The sequence below is a fragment of the Falco biarmicus genome, chromosome 8, assembly GCF_023638135.1.
Source record: "Falco biarmicus isolate bFalBia1 chromosome 8, bFalBia1.pri, whole genome shotgun sequence".
In the NCBI taxonomy this organism is placed as follows: domain Eukaryota; kingdom Metazoa; phylum Chordata; class Aves; order Falconiformes; family Falconidae; genus Falco; species Falco biarmicus.
Genome location: NC_079295.1, coordinates 10767567 through 10785999, shown reverse-complemented (window position 1 = coordinate 10785999; position 18433 = coordinate 10767567). Strand labels below are relative to the sequence as shown.

The following is an 18433-nucleotide window of genomic DNA, read 5'->3' as shown; positions in this document are numbered from 1 at the left end:
CAACAGAATAAATGCCCACCTGCTCATTACAACTGAGGGAAGATACTGTTTGCTAACCTATTTGCAGAAATGGGATTTGTATGCAAAATATCCCCCCGCCTCTCCACATACTTGCTTCATTTTTCACAGATAGTATCCTACTTGTTCACGTTTAATTTTTTTCCCCCCATTCACAATGTGTTTGAGTCCATCCAAACCAGAGAGTGTAATGAGAATTTCAGGTCCCAAGATTCTTCTAATTGTGTTGTTCCCATCCTCAAAAACATGGTTACCAAGCAGATACCGGGCGTTTTGCAAGTGAAGATGTTAATAGTTATGAAAGTCTCTTCAGGATGAAAGAAGCAGTTTAAAACACTGACTCTTCATTACTCTTAATAAGCATCCTTGCTACTGTTTCAGTAATTCTCATCGACTTTTGACAGGCAGGACTTCACGCATAGCATTGTGTTTTTCAGCACTGTGCTTCTTCATCCAGTTTTTCAGCTGGAGTGAGACACTCACATGTGGGATGACTCTCCCAAACATGTACTGAGTCAGGCACATCATCAGAATCGGGAACCAGGTTCCTTCTGCCTTTGAGCACAGTCACACACACAGATACCACTTGTCAGTTCTGCTGACAAAAAAACCAAGCCATGCAACTGCAGGCATGTAGGACATCTCGAATGGCTCACTACCACACAGGAGGAGCTGAGAAGAAAGTCCTTATGGAAAAGAGGAGATGAGAAAGATAGACTTGCAGACCAAGAAACACAGAGTTACTAAACTACCTTTCCATGAAGGGGGCATTTATGTTTTTAATTATACATGCCTTTTAGCTTGCACACTATATGTAGTTTGCAAAGATTGTGCTTTTGGGAGATTTTGCCTAAGCTTTTCCTTTCAAAACAAATGCTTCACTGACTTTCTTTTGCAAATAAAATGATACCATTAGTTCAGTGCTATTGAAGAGCTGGGCAGTAACAAACAATGTGCAGCAGCAATGCAGGAAGAAGAGGGGAAGGAAAAAGCAAATATTTGTTAAAAGCAGAAAAGGGAAAAAAAAAGCATTTTCTAAACAGGAAAGAAGTCACTTGGAAGAAAATTTTAAAGTGTATTGTGAGGAAAAGCTTCTGTGACAGAAAAAAATAATGATCTGACTACTCATTTTTTAGGAAGAAATAAACACTAAAACTGCTTTCATATATGAATAACACTTACATACTCCCACCACAGTAAGAGAACATGATTGCAGTTGCCAAGATAAAAAGAAAAATCAGGAAATTCCAGAATTAAGGTTGCCTGAGAAGGCTTCATGTGGCCAGTTTATGCACACGCATGACAAAACAGTCTTTTAATCACAAAAATCACAAAATGATTTGCCCACAGGACCGTCTTTGCTTAGTGTAAAGGATGGATGGATGGTTCTCCATTAATCAAAACCTATTCTGTGTTTTGTTTTCCCCTTAGCAAGTGAACCTATCCCTCATTTACGGCTTACTGCCCAAGCCCTGCTCTGAAAACTAATGCACTAATGTCTTCTGTGGGCTCTTCCAGCCTGTTCACCATTGCAGCCTTGACTTTTTTAAGAACTATCAAAGCATTTATGTTTACAATAGCATTATGAGGGGAGGGTTGACTTGGCTCCATTTTAGACACAAGAGAAAATCACATAAAAAAAGAACTGCTAATTTTATGTGCCTGTTTGAGGATGCCTGGCTTTTCAAGGTAAAACAGCATCACATTGTATGTCATATCTTTCAAAGTACGGAGGTCAACACCTAGGTGCTCTAACCGTCAGACTGATCTGTCAGATCAACTGTCTTCCTTAAAAACTTCTGGTTTCTGTTCTTTAATTACCTACAGTAGAATTTGTCTCATCTGTTTTGTATCTACCTTTGTCTCATTGTGCAGTTCTAGAGACGATGGAGAAGACTGGCAAGTCTCAGGGTGAGACAGCAGGTACTCTGTGACTGCCATCAGGAGACTGGCTTTGGCTGGATGTTTTCCTCTTTCAAAACAGCAAAAGCTAGGCAAGGTGAAGCCAATCCCCACTAGTTTGTCAAGTGCGTACTGCTGGAAGGGGTTACCACCTTCTGCCCCAGCCCTCCACAGCCTGTCCTTACACTCATGGCCTGGAAGCCCACTTGGGCACCTTTCCTGTATCATCTGTGTTATGGAACTATGGAGTTAATTCTGAAAACATCTGAAAGTCCTGTAAATACCTTGAGGCTCATGCCCACTCTTAGTGTAATTCTGTGCATGAATCTCTCCGCAGGCATTTTCCTACTGATGTCCTGAAGGCATCATTATATTCCTGAAATCAAACAAGCTGCATGTGGGAGGAAAATATAGACACAAAGTTCATCAGAACTCTGTATGTCAGTAAAAGGTAAATAATCGCAGGAGTAAATCACTGCAAGATAAGTCCTTAATTATTTAGGGTTAAACAGCAGCAGCATTACAGATATGAAGTAATATTGTGTTAACCACTCATCCTGGGAACACTTATATAGTAAGATATTTATCTGCACAAGAAGGGGAGGCAAAATGTGGATTGTGATGCTTAAAAACATTTTCAAATAAATAGGAAATATTTTTTAAAACATGAACAAAAAATCCACCCAAAGCAAAAAGAAAAAAAAGCTATCTAATCTTTTTTTAAGTTAATAGTACTTTCAGCTATTTCAAATATCTCTGAGATGCTAATTTCTGTTTGCAATTACATTTCCTTATTTTTTCACCTTTCCTGTCTTACTGTATGAAAACCCTGCACTAAGCACAGGAAAAATTGACTAACTGGCAGTAGTGAGAGGGTGTAACTGACTAAGTGGTGAGACAAACAAAGTGCTTTCAAATTCACAGATCAAACTAGCTGGGAGAAAGGAAAAAAAAAAAAAAAAAAGATATAAACAAATTCTTCAACTCCTTTCTTGCATACTCTGCCTTCCATAAAAAATGAGTAGTTTAAAACCTTTTTGAGAAGGTGGGAAAAAAAAAAAAAAAGAGTAGTGGTTTGGGTTTTTTTTATTATTACTATTATTAATAATAGCACTCTCTTATTTAAGGAGGAAAAAGAGATACAACATAAAAAAGGAAATTGGTCTTGCATTTATGAAATCAAGTGCCAGATTCTCAGCTGGTGCAAAATAGCTGTACCCTCCTTGCTTAGGGGATGCAATCCAAATCTGTATCAGCTGAGGATCTGATCTACAGAGCTTTCCTCTTATAAACACATGTTCAGACTCGTCTCAATTTAGACATTAAGTGTAGCAGACTGAAAGTGGATTGAAGCCTCATATTTCAAAATAGTTTCCAGCCTTCTCCTTCTGTATTTTATCTGATATCATCTTTTCTGGTCAGGAATGGCAGAAGATGTAAACATCCATAGAATCATAGAATCATTTACGTTGGAAAAGACCTTTGATGAAGTTTACTAGATTTGCTGTACCTTCAAGGTCTACTTACAGGCTTTGATGTGTGCTTTATTAAAACAGAAAATGCTTGTATGGTACCATGATACGAAAGTGTTTAAAAACTCTAGGGAATATCTACCCATCTTCTCTATGAACCAGGTTCACAGATGTATGCATAAACCAATCAAGCTTGCCTATATGACAAGGACAGAAAGAGAGACCTTAACTTCCACGCTCACGTTCAGATTGGCATTTCACCTTTGTGTAGGTGGGTGCCAGGTTTTAACTCTTCATCTTGAGTGCTACTCTAAGAATCGTCTTGGAGAGTATTGTGGGAGCGCTTGTCTGTTCCTGCTGGCCCTCTGCTGAGAACTGCTGTAGCTGACTGCTTAGAGGGCTGACACTTTCTGCACTGAAAACAAAACATAAAATTACAAATTGAGCACAGGTGAACACAGCTATGTCAGGGAAGAAGCTTCCAGGGGAACCTGTGTGCCTAAGCAGCTTTGGTGCCTTCTGAAAATCCCACACTTTTACATTTCACCCTCATGCTAAAGCAGAAACCTCAGCCATGTGCTTTTCACACAGGAAAAACGAACAATCTCCATCAATGGTTGTATCTAGGTAACAAAATCTATATTCATATTAAGAAAACAATCTTCAGCCACAATATCAGAGTTTTGTCATGGGGGCTATTTTATGTCACAAACCTTTTTCTTTTATTTTATTTGTGAATATTTTGATCGTGTTTTCTTTTTTATTAAATTTCAAGTTGAAACTACAGTTATGGTCAGATGTATGAAAATGGCACCTCAAAGTTACACAGACATTTTCACTTCTGACATTCAGATCAAATCCTCTCAGTGACAACTCTTAGGCAATTCTCTCTCAGCCTAGTCCCACAGTTGCACTACCCTGGAAGCTCACGCTTTCTGTCAGCAGTACGTTTGCATCAATACAGCCTCCTGCATACTTCAGAGTCTACCTGGAGAAGCTTACTAGCTTATGCTTTATGATCCTTGGAAATGTCAAGGCAACTCTGTATCCTAAGACCAATCTAACGCTCATAAAACAGAAACCTCTACCAAAGTGAGGCTGACCCTGTAGAAGAAATGTGTATAACGAGTCAGGAAGCTCCATGATTACATTTTCACATGCAGAGTTTCTGTCTGTGGCTGCATTTCAGCCACTGTGTTTCAGCAGTCACACATTTGCTAACACCTCAAAAAAGTTCATCTGTAATGCTGTCACTTGTAACCAGTCCAATTATATCTGCTCATTCAACAATGAAAAATACAGTTTCCTATAAATGGCCTGGACACAAAAGTTGAACATCCTAGGAGATAAAAAATGTAGCAAGTTAAGATCTTACTCGAGAGTCCTACACAAATGAGTAAGTGGGCAGAATGCGGTCCCTTGGTGTAGTGCACAGGACTAGAAACACATCTGATCCTGATCATCAGGGCTACCGCCATGACTACTAACATGCAACTACACAACAGGTATTGCTTTAGAACACATCCAGAACTGTATGAAGCAGACTTGATATAGACAGGATACTGTCAAGTAGGATGGCAAGACAAACCCAATGTCTCTCCACCACCTTCTGCTCTAGGGCAAGTGCTGTGGCTGCCATCAATTAGGACTTCACAGCAAGACATAATAATCAAAATTACAATTAGGAGGTTCTTGAAAGATAAACAAGTATGAACTCCACCAGCATATGGCATTTCTGAGATGAAGAAATGGGTATGAACTGCAAAGCAGGCTTCCAAGAAAACACAGTTATTCCTCACAGTCTTTGGAATTACATGGCCATTTTGGGGCTGAGAGCGTTAAAACAATCTACCAGAGAAGCCTGGATAAACTCAAGACATTCAAAGGGAAATGTGATAGCATCAGCAGAAGAGGCTCAGTTACACAAAAGGAGAGGTGTGTCTGAACCACAGCTTCTCTGATTCACATCAAGGCTTTCCCAAAGTTCAGAGCTGCGCTATCTGAAGAGGATGGTGCAGACCCACAGCCACCAGGAACACACAGTTATTTTCACAACCTGCTTCGCTTGAATGGTAATGACAAAGCTAAAAAAATAAAAGGGAAGAGAACACAAGGTGGGCTCACCAGAGTGCGTCCTGAGGTGTCCTGTGAGGGCGTCCCTCCGTCGGCAGGCATAGCTGCAGAAGGGACATTTGAACGGTTTCTCCCCAGAGTGCAACTTGATGTGCCTCAGCAGGTTCCCCTTCTGGGTAAAAGAAGCTCCACATTGGTTACAGTGGAAAGGGCGTTCACCTGGAAGGGAAATGGAAGGGAGAGAGCTGTCAAGAAACCTCAGAAGATAGACGGAGCCCCCTATCCCGCTCTTTGTAACAGTGCCATTTACACAGGTATGGTCCCCACCACCGCCATCCCACGGCACTTGCTGAAGTCCAAGGCCTTTTCTTTTGTACAGCTGGCTGAGCCTCCAATACTGATTTGAGGCTCTTTCCCTGAGGTGACTCATGCAGCCAGGTTTTCTTAAAGTTCTCCACCCCAGAGGTTTTGTCCTTCACAGAAGATGAGCTCTGCTCAAAATTTAGATCCATAACTGTGGTTTTGTAGTATTTATCTCTACGGTTTTGCAATTATTTTTAGTAGAGGTCCAATCCATATGAGTATTTAGATCTGATCATAGCAATTGGGCTTGGACAGATGTTAAGGTCTTTGCTTCAAACAAAATCTTTTGTTTACATTACACATTAATTGAGATCCCTTTTTAAAGGCTGCTTTGCATTGCGAGAGTGGTATGAAGAGAATCAATGCAAGTGAGGATCAGGCCCACAAGCTTTGGGCAACAGCAAATGCTGAGAAAAATCTTACACTGTTAAACTGTGAACCAGGCAAATTTGTGCTGTAAATAAAACTAATTGAAAAGACTTGTTTGAAGGGGAAAAAAAATAACAGCAACTCTACACGTTAGCCTCTTCCTTCACCCCACGCGCTCACACACACATCCAAAACTTATTTTGATGTTAATCCTCTGTATTTCCCCTGGACCATGGGGACTGTGTCCATAAAAATAAACACCCTTATTTAATTATTACTATGAGTTAGAAGAAAACCCCTGACAAACTCACACAAGTTTTGTGAAATGTTATCAAAACCCTACTCTATGTCAACGTCTGTTGAGGACACTCCGTCTGTTCCAGCGTTCTTCAGCGGGCAGGCAGCTCTAATCACCTGCTTCTGTCCCACTGTGCAAATCAACAGGGCACAAGCAGATACTTGTGCTGCCACTTGCCCAAGCACTTTACTGCAGCTGGGCCTTGGGTGCTGAAACGTTTTCACCAAGTAGGGCCCTAGTTCAACAAGGTCTCGAACATCAGATTTCAGATGTAAGCAGCCTCATTCATTGCTTCAGTGCATCACCTACTGCGGAGCCTTGATCAAATCCTGGTGGGACTTTCTGAGGTTGAATTCACTGGCCTGAAGCACAGATCTTGTGAAAAACAAACACGCTCTGTGATCTGTCACTTCTCTCCAAAGCCTTTTTCAATTGCTTTAATATTATTACTCCCTTGCTGGACAAAATGTTTTTATCAAAGCAGTTCATGTGTCTAGTGTAAAGTCCAAAATATGTCTGTAGATTCAAATGGAAAGAGTGGAGGAAAGAGAGCTCTTATAGATGTCAACGAGGAATTCTTGCTTCAGTGGTTTAAATGGCTGCCAACGTCATGGTCCTGCTAGGAGGGCAGCAGTAGGCAGGTGTGCCATATATATGCCATAACTCTGCAACTTCACGTGTGTGAGCTGGAAACTAGAGATGCACTGAAGAAGATACTATGGTTCCTACAGTCTTACCAAGAACATTATGGAGTAATGATTTACAAAAAAATCAGGGCATACAGCTCTTCTTCCAATACACTGAACACGAGCTCATTGGAATTGATAAAGAGTTTGTGGTTTCCCTTTCAAACTCCCACACTATACTTAAAGGATCTGATTAGCCATTATCATCTTTTATATCATTTCAAAATGTCCATAACAGAGATATGTGAAGAGACTGCAGTAGAAAAATACATGGGTTTTTTTTTTTCTTTTCTGTTTTGCTTTCACTGTCTGAGAAAACAGGCAAAACCCCTTCCTTTGACACGTTTCTCAGTATTCAGGAATGATAGCTTCAGTTTCAGGATGACAATGTTAAAGAAGGTAGCATGCTTCTTAACAAGTTTAAAGTCTTTCCTTTTACTCCTTCTGTATTTAAAACCACACAGTTAATGTGTTTTACCCGCTATATCACCCACTTATCTCTGACACTTTGGAGGCCACATATAAGCAGGTATTACCCCTCGATAAACTGGCAGCTGAAGGGATGCTGAAGCCCTTTGGCCAGGAATTCAGCGGCAAAGATGACATGAAAACACTCACCCCAAAGTCACCGATAGTCTGCTCCTCTCTTGCAACAGACAGAATCTGCTACAAGAGCACATTTTACCTTAAATAACCTTTGTATCTATTTAAAGCCAGCATTAATTCATTTTTCCTACTGGCTTAATTCCAGGTAAATAGCTGCTTTGATCTGTTTGTTATACTTTTGTCCAATCATTTGATTCCTGCTCCTTGTTTAAGCTGCAGGCTTGTGGGATGACTGTTAATTTTAGTCACACCTTTGTGCTATTGATTAGCAGCTTTTACATTTAGCACAGCTAATCTGAGAGACCATTATCTAATAGAAGGGTACACAAAAAAAGGAAAGACCGATTAATAAGAAGATTTTGCTGATTTTCCAAGAACTGTGGGGTCTGATGCCCACTCCAGATACTGGCAAAACAGCCTTCTTTATCACTTCAGTGCCTTGAGAAGAATGTTTTGCTATTACTTCTCCTGATGCTTTTTCCTAATAAATTTGTAAGCGGTTCTCCAGTATTACTATTTCCTAATAACAACCTTGACATTCTTCTTTGCTTCCCTCACTCTTCCATGAAAACTACAAGTTTTTAACCATAGGCTGAAATTAATCACACTTCAAACTAAACATCCACTCACAATAAGTCTTTGAATACATTTCTTCTCCACCTGACAGTCCCTGACTACATTTAAAATATTTCCCTATCTTTGGGGGTGATGGCAGCACAGACATACCAGAAACTACAGACCTATTAAACAAGTGGCACACATGACTACAAGAAGGTAATGACAGTTATAAGCATGGTGTGTTTTTCACCATTTATAACGATTTACTTAACATTTGAGCCTATATACTTATACTGACTTATTAAAGTAAGATCTCCTTATAAGAAAAACACATACTGAAGGGTGACTAAGAAAGCTCTTTGCTTTTCAGCACTGGAAACTACATGACTGCAAAATATTTTTAGTCTAAGTATTAAACCTCTTCTCTATTTTAGAGCTAAACAAGGGCAGAAAAACCTTCATACTGTAGTGATTTGAAAAAAAAAATATCAACAAATGAGTGGGGAGATGGGCAGGAACAGCTAACCAAACATAAAAGATGTTTCTTTTCAACTCCAGATTTAAGATCTAAAGCCAGACAAAACCAAGAATGCCTCAGAAGCCTTGTCCTCCAGCGCAGGGAATTTAATTATCTGAAGTTACTTCAGGTATGGGCAAGGCAAGGTAAGCCAGAGCTGCGAAGTATTACCTTTTCTAAAGGCTTAGTAAGAAGGGCTTGTGCCAGGGAAGAGCCCTGATAATTAAGTGAACAAAAACAAAATAAAAAAAAAAAATCATGAGGTTTTGTAATTTTACAGTTAAATACAGTATTAATTAAAAGGTATGATTTCAAATATTTATCTTTAAATTACAGCAAAATACCGCTGAAATGTCACAGTTCATTGTTTTACATGCATCCATTACAGCTATGTCTCCTCCAGGAAAAATAATGATGAAATATTACTTCACTTTAGCTACACCAGTATCTAAAATACACAAGTTAACTTGCTGTTGTGTAAATAAATACTGAGATGAAAGGTGAAGTGGACCAATGGAATCAGGGTTATTAGCAAGACATGGTCCTTTCCTAAGTATCTAATATATGGCAGCTGGCTGGAGACTTCACAGCACCAGCTACGCATGCTCTCTAACTGATACAACCTGAAACCAGGCGAACGAACTGATTAATTTCCTACTAATAGCTCTCATATTTCACTGTGTATATGTCAAATGTTATTTCAGAAAGCAAACCAACTCCTTTTTCTGCTTAATTGGAAGCTCCCCGGCACAATAAGTCTCTTTTACCGCCTCAGCACGGAAGTGCTGCGCAGAAGTTTCAGTATGAGTTATCCTTCTTCGAATCTCATACCCCTGCAAAATACATCAGTGATATTTTTCTATATCAGAACAGAAATTTGATGGAGGACAAAGAGCCTGCAGGCCTCACAACCAAAGAGACTTAGATTTTTGTAACCCTTGACTGGTAACTTTTATCCCTTTGAAATCCAAGGGAGCAACTCACAAAATAACCCACTAGTTCTCATTAACGGTGAAGCCTGGTTATTTCTACAGCAGTGCTCAAGCCCCTTCCTGTGAATGTTTTAATTACCTTTAAAAAAAAATATGCTGGTATTAAAGTCTCTTCACAGGAACAAGGAAAGTCAGCATAGAGTCGTTCTGCATAGAACCAGGTCCAGCAGGACCATATATAATATCTGTCCTGGCTAAATGTATATCAAAGACATCAGCTTTTTTTGTTTGGCACATACTTTTGATAGGCAAAGGTTAGCTTAGGTACTTGTCAAACAGGAGTTTGCTTTTTTTTTAACCTCTTAATGCAGAATTACTGTGCCCATGCTGCCATCAGAAAGTATTTGCTCATACTAATAACATTGATTTTCACCCTTCCGTAGTATGCTTTTTGCTAATACTCAGTTAAGATGAAACTTTTCTCCCGATTCATCAGATGCTGCAACTGCTCTGATTCTGCTCTGTCCCAGGAGCACAAATGAAATATCAGCTGCGCTACCAACACACTGACAGGCAGTGAGTTGCAACCTGCCTGTATCCAGGCGAGACAGAAAGCAGCAGACTTTGCTCCATTTCTGTATTTGTTACTCTGGGGACTATCTAGTCTGCATACCTACCCACTGTTCTATCAGATTCACTTAACGGGCTGCACGTCACTTGACATCAGTGATTTTACTAGGGTTTTTTGTTGGGAAAAAACTACTTCCAGGTAGGGCAATTTATTATAAAACAGTACTGCCAAATAGCTCATGAAAAATTCCTGGGAAATCCTGGGTGATTTCCAAGTGTCCTCTGTATAAAAATCTACAACATATTCTTAAGAGAGAAAAATTCTTTTAAGTTAACTGGCAAAGTTATCAGAAGAATTTAGCTATTGAGTACTAAAAGTAAAACACAGCCTTATGCAGAGAGCGAAAATCCAAGCTCCCCTTCCTTAGGTTTAAGTAAAAAATGAGACTTTTGGAAAAGTTAGATTTAAGAACCTAAATAGAAAATATCACTTTTAGAAATTTGGCCCTACAATTTTTGATTCAGTGCCAAATTGATTCATACTGCAAGAGGCAGGAAGCCTGCAATAGGTTACAAATTACAAATGAAACTAAATAATATCTTTCTACTAGAAAAATAAGACAGGCAGTCCAACAGAGTTAATCGTAATGTGTTAATATTTGTTTAAATTTGTTCCTGGTTAGCTGCTTTAGGCATAAAAGTCTTTTACACTGAACAGCACAATTGGGTTTTTCCTCATTTATTAACTGTGTCCTGAAAACTTGAACTCTGCATGAAAAAAAATAAAAATTAAAACGCATTCAGAGTTCCAGTGTTGCCTCTGTTTAGTTATACACTATGGATGCTAAAGCAGAACTTCAAGATTTCTCTTGTGGGCACATAACATATCTCATTTAGTGACTTTACGGTACTAAAATGCACATGGGAGTGCAAAAATCTGAGACCCTCCTGCAGTTAGCACCCCAAAAAAGCCTAAAAATAACTTATCAGCAGCTCAAAGTGAAAGTGGGGCAAAACTGCTGTCCCCACTGCCAGCTGCATTGTGCCCTGTACCCAGGGACCTAGCTTTGCTCTGCCACCGTCCACTGCATCCACACCAAGAAAGCAATTTAACCTCTGGGTGTTCTTCAAACGATGAGGATGGTTCCAACCAACACTTAGAAACAAAAAGTGTTTCAAAATCCAGCAGTGGACTAGATAAAGGACTGGATCTTATGGTGGAGAAAAAAAAGAAATAAATACAAATCACAATTCACAGCACAAGGGAGAACAACGCGTGGACCTCACAGATCAGAGGCAGCAGGATAGCTGTACCAGCAAATGGTTTCTGCTTTACCGAAAATGAGGAACAAGGAAATTTTAATTCAGGCCCACTAACAAAAGGCCTAAAGAGTGAGAAATCACTGGAGTTCCTTTTCATTACCTCAGACAAATTGGATTATTGACCTTATCTTCTTCTTCTCCCTTTCCCTCAACATCCCCAAGCACAAGCCCCTGGAGTATCCAGTGGCAATATTATGTGACCAGTCATCTCCTGCAGTAGCAAAAAACTCTGATAAAGATGCTGCAACTTGGGGTATGTGGTGTGGAATATGAAATTTGGACCAAAGGACGACAGCATGGGAAAGGAGGAAAATAAATTAAGCCTGACACATGCTATTTTTCTGACATGAGGCTGTGGCACATGAGGAGCTGGGGGTGGGGGCACCCAGCTCACTAAAGCAGGGAGTGCATGATGCTTAATTCCCACGTGGAGTATTTTATTTTTTTTCTGTCAGCGCTGACAAATAAATAGAAAGGCCTCCTGATGTCCATGCAGATTACAAAACCGCTTCACTTAAATTATCTGTGTTTCAGGGAAACGTTATGTTAGGCAGTATCAGATGAATAGCACCATGGGCTCCGTGACGGAGGTGCCATGGACCAGGGCATCGCTTCCACCACGTGCATGAGGCAGTGCTCACGCGAATCTGAAGGATGAATGGGAAATCCCCAGCTTGGTCTATCACGGGAAAGGGCAACTGAATGCATCAGAGGAAACGGATGCTCTTGCATATGAGGATCAGAGATGGGACACTGAGCTCATCTACTCTGGCCTCATCCATGGCACAGATTATTTGCCCTGTCCCTAGATATGTTTAACTGAACTACCATAATGTGGCAGGGAAGACAACTGCTCCTCAGGAACAGATGAATAACGGCTGGAGAAAACTCTGCCCCTTTACATGCATCACACAGCCAAAGCCATATGGCACAGCTTCTCGCAAAGCCTGGGTCCCCGGTGTAAGGAAAGCCACACTCTCGTCACAGCGTACATGTAAATTACAGCCTCTACTATGGACCACGGCATTTTGTGTGATTTACATAGACTGCTGACAGGTTTTTTGGGAAGGAAAAAGGACTTTAGTTTTTGCCAATGCAAACAACCGGCCAGACCATGCTTTGGTTGTGCACAGATACAGAGGAGAGTAAGGCGAGATCCAGCTCCCAAAACATACTTAAATTGGCTTTGAGAGGTAAGGATTTACATGCCAGTTGCATTAGCTGATAAAGAATATCATCCGTTTCCACTCACTGGGGACAACCTCCCTTCCCTCCACCATTCTCCCTTGGGCTGCAAAACCAGACTACCCACAAGTCAGGGCTCATTCCAGAGCTGGGGCCAGCCCATTGTGCCTGGCTGCTGAGGAAGTGGCAATATATTTTAAAATACTGCACTTCAAAAGATAGATACCAGTATGTTAAAAATACTCCTCAAAAGCAAGGATGTGGAAATCCAAGCAAAACTTCTCCTTCTGTTGTGGACAGTGAAGCAGCAGCATGTATTAACAAACAAACAAAGTTGAGGGGGGGAGAAACAAAATCCCCCGCAAAATTTGCCAACTGTTTTACCGAGAGTAGAGCACTGAGCTGCCCATTAAAAGGAATGCCATTTCTATATGCTTGAAATCATCTGTATAGAGCAATACATCACAGTTCCTCTGCTCAGATGGGAAAAGTCAGAGCTCTACGAGGAACCAGCAGTAGCCCAAAGCAAAATAACAGTTATGCAATTCCTACCCAGGCACCCGCGTACAGCCCTCTTGCCTGCACGCCGATGAGATTTTGTTCTGTTCGCTTTGAATTTGCATGTCTTCTTTAACATGAAAAAGGCAGCTTGTCTCTATTTAAAATATGCGCTAGCTATTCAGTATCTCAAAAAGTGCAGACCATTTAATTAAGTACCTAAATCTAAATTTAGCAGGTCTAATTTAGTTGCTCAAGTTCAAATACGTGGACTCTGATGCACCTACAATACATATGCTCAGATACGTGCAAGTGCCAATGAAAACTTTTGGGGAGGTTGAAAGCTGGGAACTCAGTCTGTTACATTCTCTATTTTCTTTCCCTTTCCTAGTAATAGCATGTCAAATTGTTAATCAAGATTTTGGTTCTCCATCTAATGCTTCTCCCCTGTCATAATTGCTGTCTAAAATCATGACTGCATCATAAACGATACTGCAGTGCTTTGCATTATACATTTATGTTAAGTTATTATCAATACAACTTATATACAGGGCATTAACTATGTAATATATATTTATTATTCCTCTGTACAGAAATTCTATTGATTTCTTTCCCATCAAGAGCACAGTACTTGAATGCAAACTACTAGGTTTACAAAGGGATTACACAAAATCATTCTTACTCTACCTTAAAACCCCACTTTTCTTCTTGTATCTTAGTAGATATTTCAGTCAGTGAGAGTCTCTCACCCCATTAAATACTGGCAGAGAAAGATAAAAAAAAAATAATAATCTTTCATTTTGCCCAAAAAAATATGAAGAGCAAACACCCACTGAGCCTCCAACACAAAAAACTGTGCTTAACTTTATTAACATTTAAGTATGTATCTTAAGTTAAGCATATATTGTAGCACTTCAGGTGACTTACATGTGCTTAAATCTCATAAAGGTTAAGCACAAGCTTAAGTGCTTTTCTGAATCAAAGGCTCTCCCAGGTAGACCTCTGCAAGACCAGACAGTATTGTCTTCTGACACCATCTGTACTCCTACCCTGTTGGAGGCAACTGTCCAACCTGAGGAGCAGCGAAGGCAAGTGAGTACCAGCCTCTTGGGCAGCCCAGTCTGTCCACATTAACCAAAACTCCCCTGAAATTCCCCATTTTGAACTCAAGGCCTCACCTTTCAGGCCCCAAAGACCTGCTCAATCTGCATATCGCAACGGTTTTGTCTGCCTCTTGAGTTCTCAAAAAGCCTAGTAAGCTGTTCTGGTCTCCAAACAACAGTAGTACTACTAATAATAAAAATAAATGATAGGAGAGTGCAAGCATTGAAAGGTGTCACAAAAATGTTATCTGGATGGTTAGGGGAAGCCAAGCACTAGCCCACAAGAGCAGCTCAGGTGAGGCTTCCCTGCAGGAGCGGTCATGCATTGAGCTGCAAAAGCACACCCTAGCATCAGGATCACTAGTTAATGAGTGTCCCTTGTGGGATTTGCTAATTCCGGGTTTCCCAGGCCACCAGCATCATGCCCAGCCACTTGCAAAGGGGGTATGAGATCCCCAGGAAGCTGCTGGCATTGTCCACCTGCGAGCACTTCTAACAAAAGGCCATCTAAAAACTCACCTTAAAGGTTTCTGACATGTTGCACATGTGTGCACATGCGAACACACACACACGCGCCAACAAACGACACTCACCATCTCGCCCCTTGCCAAGAACAAGGCAATTTCCAGACCTTTGTGCTGTTTTTAAGAACCAGAGGCTGGAAATTCAGGTCAAGGAAGCATCATGCTTGCCAGAAACACAGTATCACCAGAATTTGGGGAGCAGGAAGAGAACCAAACCAACGAAGCCCGCCTTTCCCCTCCCCAGCCTCCTGTTACCCCACGAATGAAAAGGGAAGAGAGAAGAGTTGTCAGGTAATATCAACATCAGACGCCACAGGCAGTCATCAGATTTTCTTTCAGCTGCTTACCAGTGTGGCTCCTTTTATGTACCATTAGCACATTGGGCCCAATGCAAACCATGCCACAGACGTCACATTTCAGTTTACCATTCGGAAGCCGGATTCCTCCCTCGCTCGATAGCTCCTGGATCTTTCTGTTATCCGCCATCTCGTTACTCTCAGTGAGGGGGTCTTCCAGGCTGCTTCCTTCATCATGAGCCCTGATCTCATCTTCCTGACTCAGGGGCTTCCTGTCACATTCCTCATCACTTTGCATTTCTAGCTTTACTGAATTTGCTGGAAAAAAAAATAATTAAAAAAGTTTATTTTCTAAGTTCCCAATCACTAATATAATGATAAATTTCTACTGTTATCAATATGAAAGCACAGCCTTGAAGCTCAAACCAACGTTAAGGGCCTCATGGTGGTGATGGCAACCCAAGTTACAACTGCATATTTCTTCAAGGCCTTGTTTTGGGGGATTATTTTTTTTAATTCCTAATTTCTATCCCTATTTTACAGCTTAGAAACTAAGGCACGGTGTGACCCAGAGACCTAGCAGAAGTTGCAGAGATGCAGCAGGCTTAAGAACTGACCTCCTGCTTCTCAGCTTGAAACACAGCAGCTCCCTTCCTTTCAAGGAGCCCAAGTCACAGGAACAAAGGACGTAGCAAGCTGCTTCTACCAGGTCTTTCCTGCCTAGTGCACCGAGATGCAGGGTTTCCAAAGACAGGACGCTCACTGCCACAGCTCGTGGAAACAAGCACCCTTTGCAGGCAGGACTGTTCAAAATGCAGGGACCTAGTGAAGCCGGGCTTATGGGCTGTGTCGGTAATCTCCAAATCACCCTGCCTGCATGGGCAGGTTTCCTGACAGAGGGGAGACCAACCTTTAGGATAAGCCTCCAGTGCTTTTTTGCTACCAACTTCTGATTCACATAAAATGGGACACTGCCAAGGCAAACAGGTCTGAAGTCAGACCTGCGCTGCTGGCTTATTTATATTTGCAAGTGAAATAAGCACAGCTGAAGATCTTTCATATCTGCCTGATCAGACTGATTTCTGTGATTCTCAGGTCACAGGACAAACCTCCTCGAACTGTCAAGAGCTTGTGGGATCAGCAAATCTTTGAAGAAAATGAATGCATCACGCATTTTCCCATAGGGGTGTCAGTGTGCAGGAGTGTTTTAATTAGCGGACACCCCTATTTCAATGCCTCAGTGGTTGCTCAAAAGCGCCAGAAGGCCTGCCCCAGAGTCAGTCTCCATCCACACTGCCAACCAGAAGGCAAGCCCACGTGCCTACTTCCCTAAGCCCTGATCCTGCTGAGGGGTTTAGAAAGGAGGTGATTCAGCCTTCATATCTAAGCAGTCTCTGACCTCTGTACTAAGGCCGTTAGCACGAGCGTCAGTGACAGCAGTGGACCCAGAGTGCAAATGCATGCCTTGGGAATGGCCAGCGCCTCCGAACCCCGGCCAGGTGTGCTCCAGCACAGCCACCCACGGGGCCCTGTCTGGGAGCCCAATGAGAGAGTTATGAGTAAATGTGTCTGATCACTGTGAGGCACCCCAGTTTCAAACCGCTGGCCTGGAAGTGTCAGAAGACCAAAGCCTACTGCCTGAGACTTCCTCCTCCATCCTCCTTTCTCCTCCTTCCCCAGAATTTATAGTTAGGGAAAACACACAGTTCAGAGACTGATGTTGATACTGCAACTCTAAATCTCTGCTGTTACTCCTAGGGAAAGCTTAATGAACAGGGTAAAGGCACCAGAGACCAAACAACAGTAAGACGTTGCTTTTTAATCATAACATTGTTGAAACACATCTTCCACTATTCATCAAGGCACTAATGGGAGCTAAGGAATAAAAGTACTATTATGGCAAAACCCATCCAAAGCAAGGACGCAGCTGGATCAGATCACAGCAGACTAGTATCAGCACAGGGACCTGTCATGAAAACAGCCTGTAACTACAAAATATTTGAGTGCATCATTTGTAAAAGGGAATTGATACTTTTGTTACTGCAGAAATGCATTTATTGTTTAAAAAAAAAAAAAAAAAAAGGAAAAAACAGCACAAAGCTCAACCACCACCCAGCCCCAGTCAGTGCCTGGGGGCAGCAGGCATCTGGGATGGCCTGGGATGACCGCCCCCACCTATACCCAGCGTGATGGAAGAGCGCAGTCCCCCAGGGATGGCGCTCTGCTCTGTAGTGCCAACCCTGGTACCAACAGCACACACAGGGAAACACGCAGATGAAAGTAACCTCTTGCACCCCAAACCTGGCCGTGAAAGAGACACTCCAAACTTCATGTAATTGCAAATCACCTCCCCAGGGACAAGAGATATTTTTCTTAATAGCTTCATCTGCGAGGCCACTGCTACCTCTGCGTGGGGAGGAGGAATGGCAGAAACAGGTCAACAAGTGAGTGTTTGCAGGGGGGCAGCGAGGGGGCCAGAAGCAAGAGAAGTGATGGGAAGCCATCTGACACTTGTGCAGCGCCCAGGGTACAGCAGGTGGCACAGCAGTTGTCAGCCTCCCGACCAAGGGGAGGACATACCCTTGGTGCAGGGACTGAGCAGAGGAGACGATGAGTGGGAGCTCTGGCACTCGGTGGGCTGGCAGGGAGAAAGCTGAGGTCCTAGTCCCACCTCCCCATGGAATACACACGCTGGTGATTTATGGACAGCCCACTTTCAGAGCTAAGGTGTCGTAGTTCCCTCAAATAATAGCAGCCTTTTGGGGTATTCAGCAAGCCTGAGAAGTAAGCCCGAGTAAACGCTTTTCTGTCTTCAGGAGCAGGATCTAATACACTTGGCCACACAAGCAGCTACGGAGGAGCCAGAAACAGTGCCCTGCACTCCTCACCTAAAACCCTGGGTCTCTGCCACAAGCCTGAGCGCTCCGCTCACACAGTAATGCACAAAATAACCAAAAGCCGCGTACCAGTTGTGTGTGTTTATATGTACTCACGAGAGAGAGAAAGCCTTGTATCTTACATGTCTTCTTACATATATAATTTTTTGTCTCTATTTCTCTGACACGGAATAATAAACACTTGACTGCAGTAAGTGCTGAGCACCACTGCTTCCCATTCAAGTCTGTGGACTACTGCCTGCC

General features: G+C 41.9%; 1 protein-coding gene across 12 annotated transcripts in view; it reads right to left on the bottom strand.

Moving 5' to 3' along the window:
* Positions 1 to 18433, bottom strand: part of IKZF2 (IKAROS family zinc finger 2) — a 121036-nt gene that overhangs the window by 42600 nt on the left and 60003 nt on the right. For 9 of the 12 annotated variants that reach the window (XM_056349383.1, XM_056349384.1, XM_056349375.1 and 6 more), the window contains 2 exons: positions 15345 to 15611; positions 5517 to 5684 (listed from right to left, as the gene is read on the bottom strand). In XM_056349383.1, coding sequence (XP_056205358.1) covers positions 5517 to 5684; positions 15345 to 15611 — 435 coding nt within the window. The remainder of the gene's footprint in view (positions 1 to 5516; positions 5685 to 15344; positions 15612 to 18433) is intronic. The other 3 variants (XM_056349381.1, XM_056349382.1, XM_056349385.1) reach the window with 2 other exon arrangements.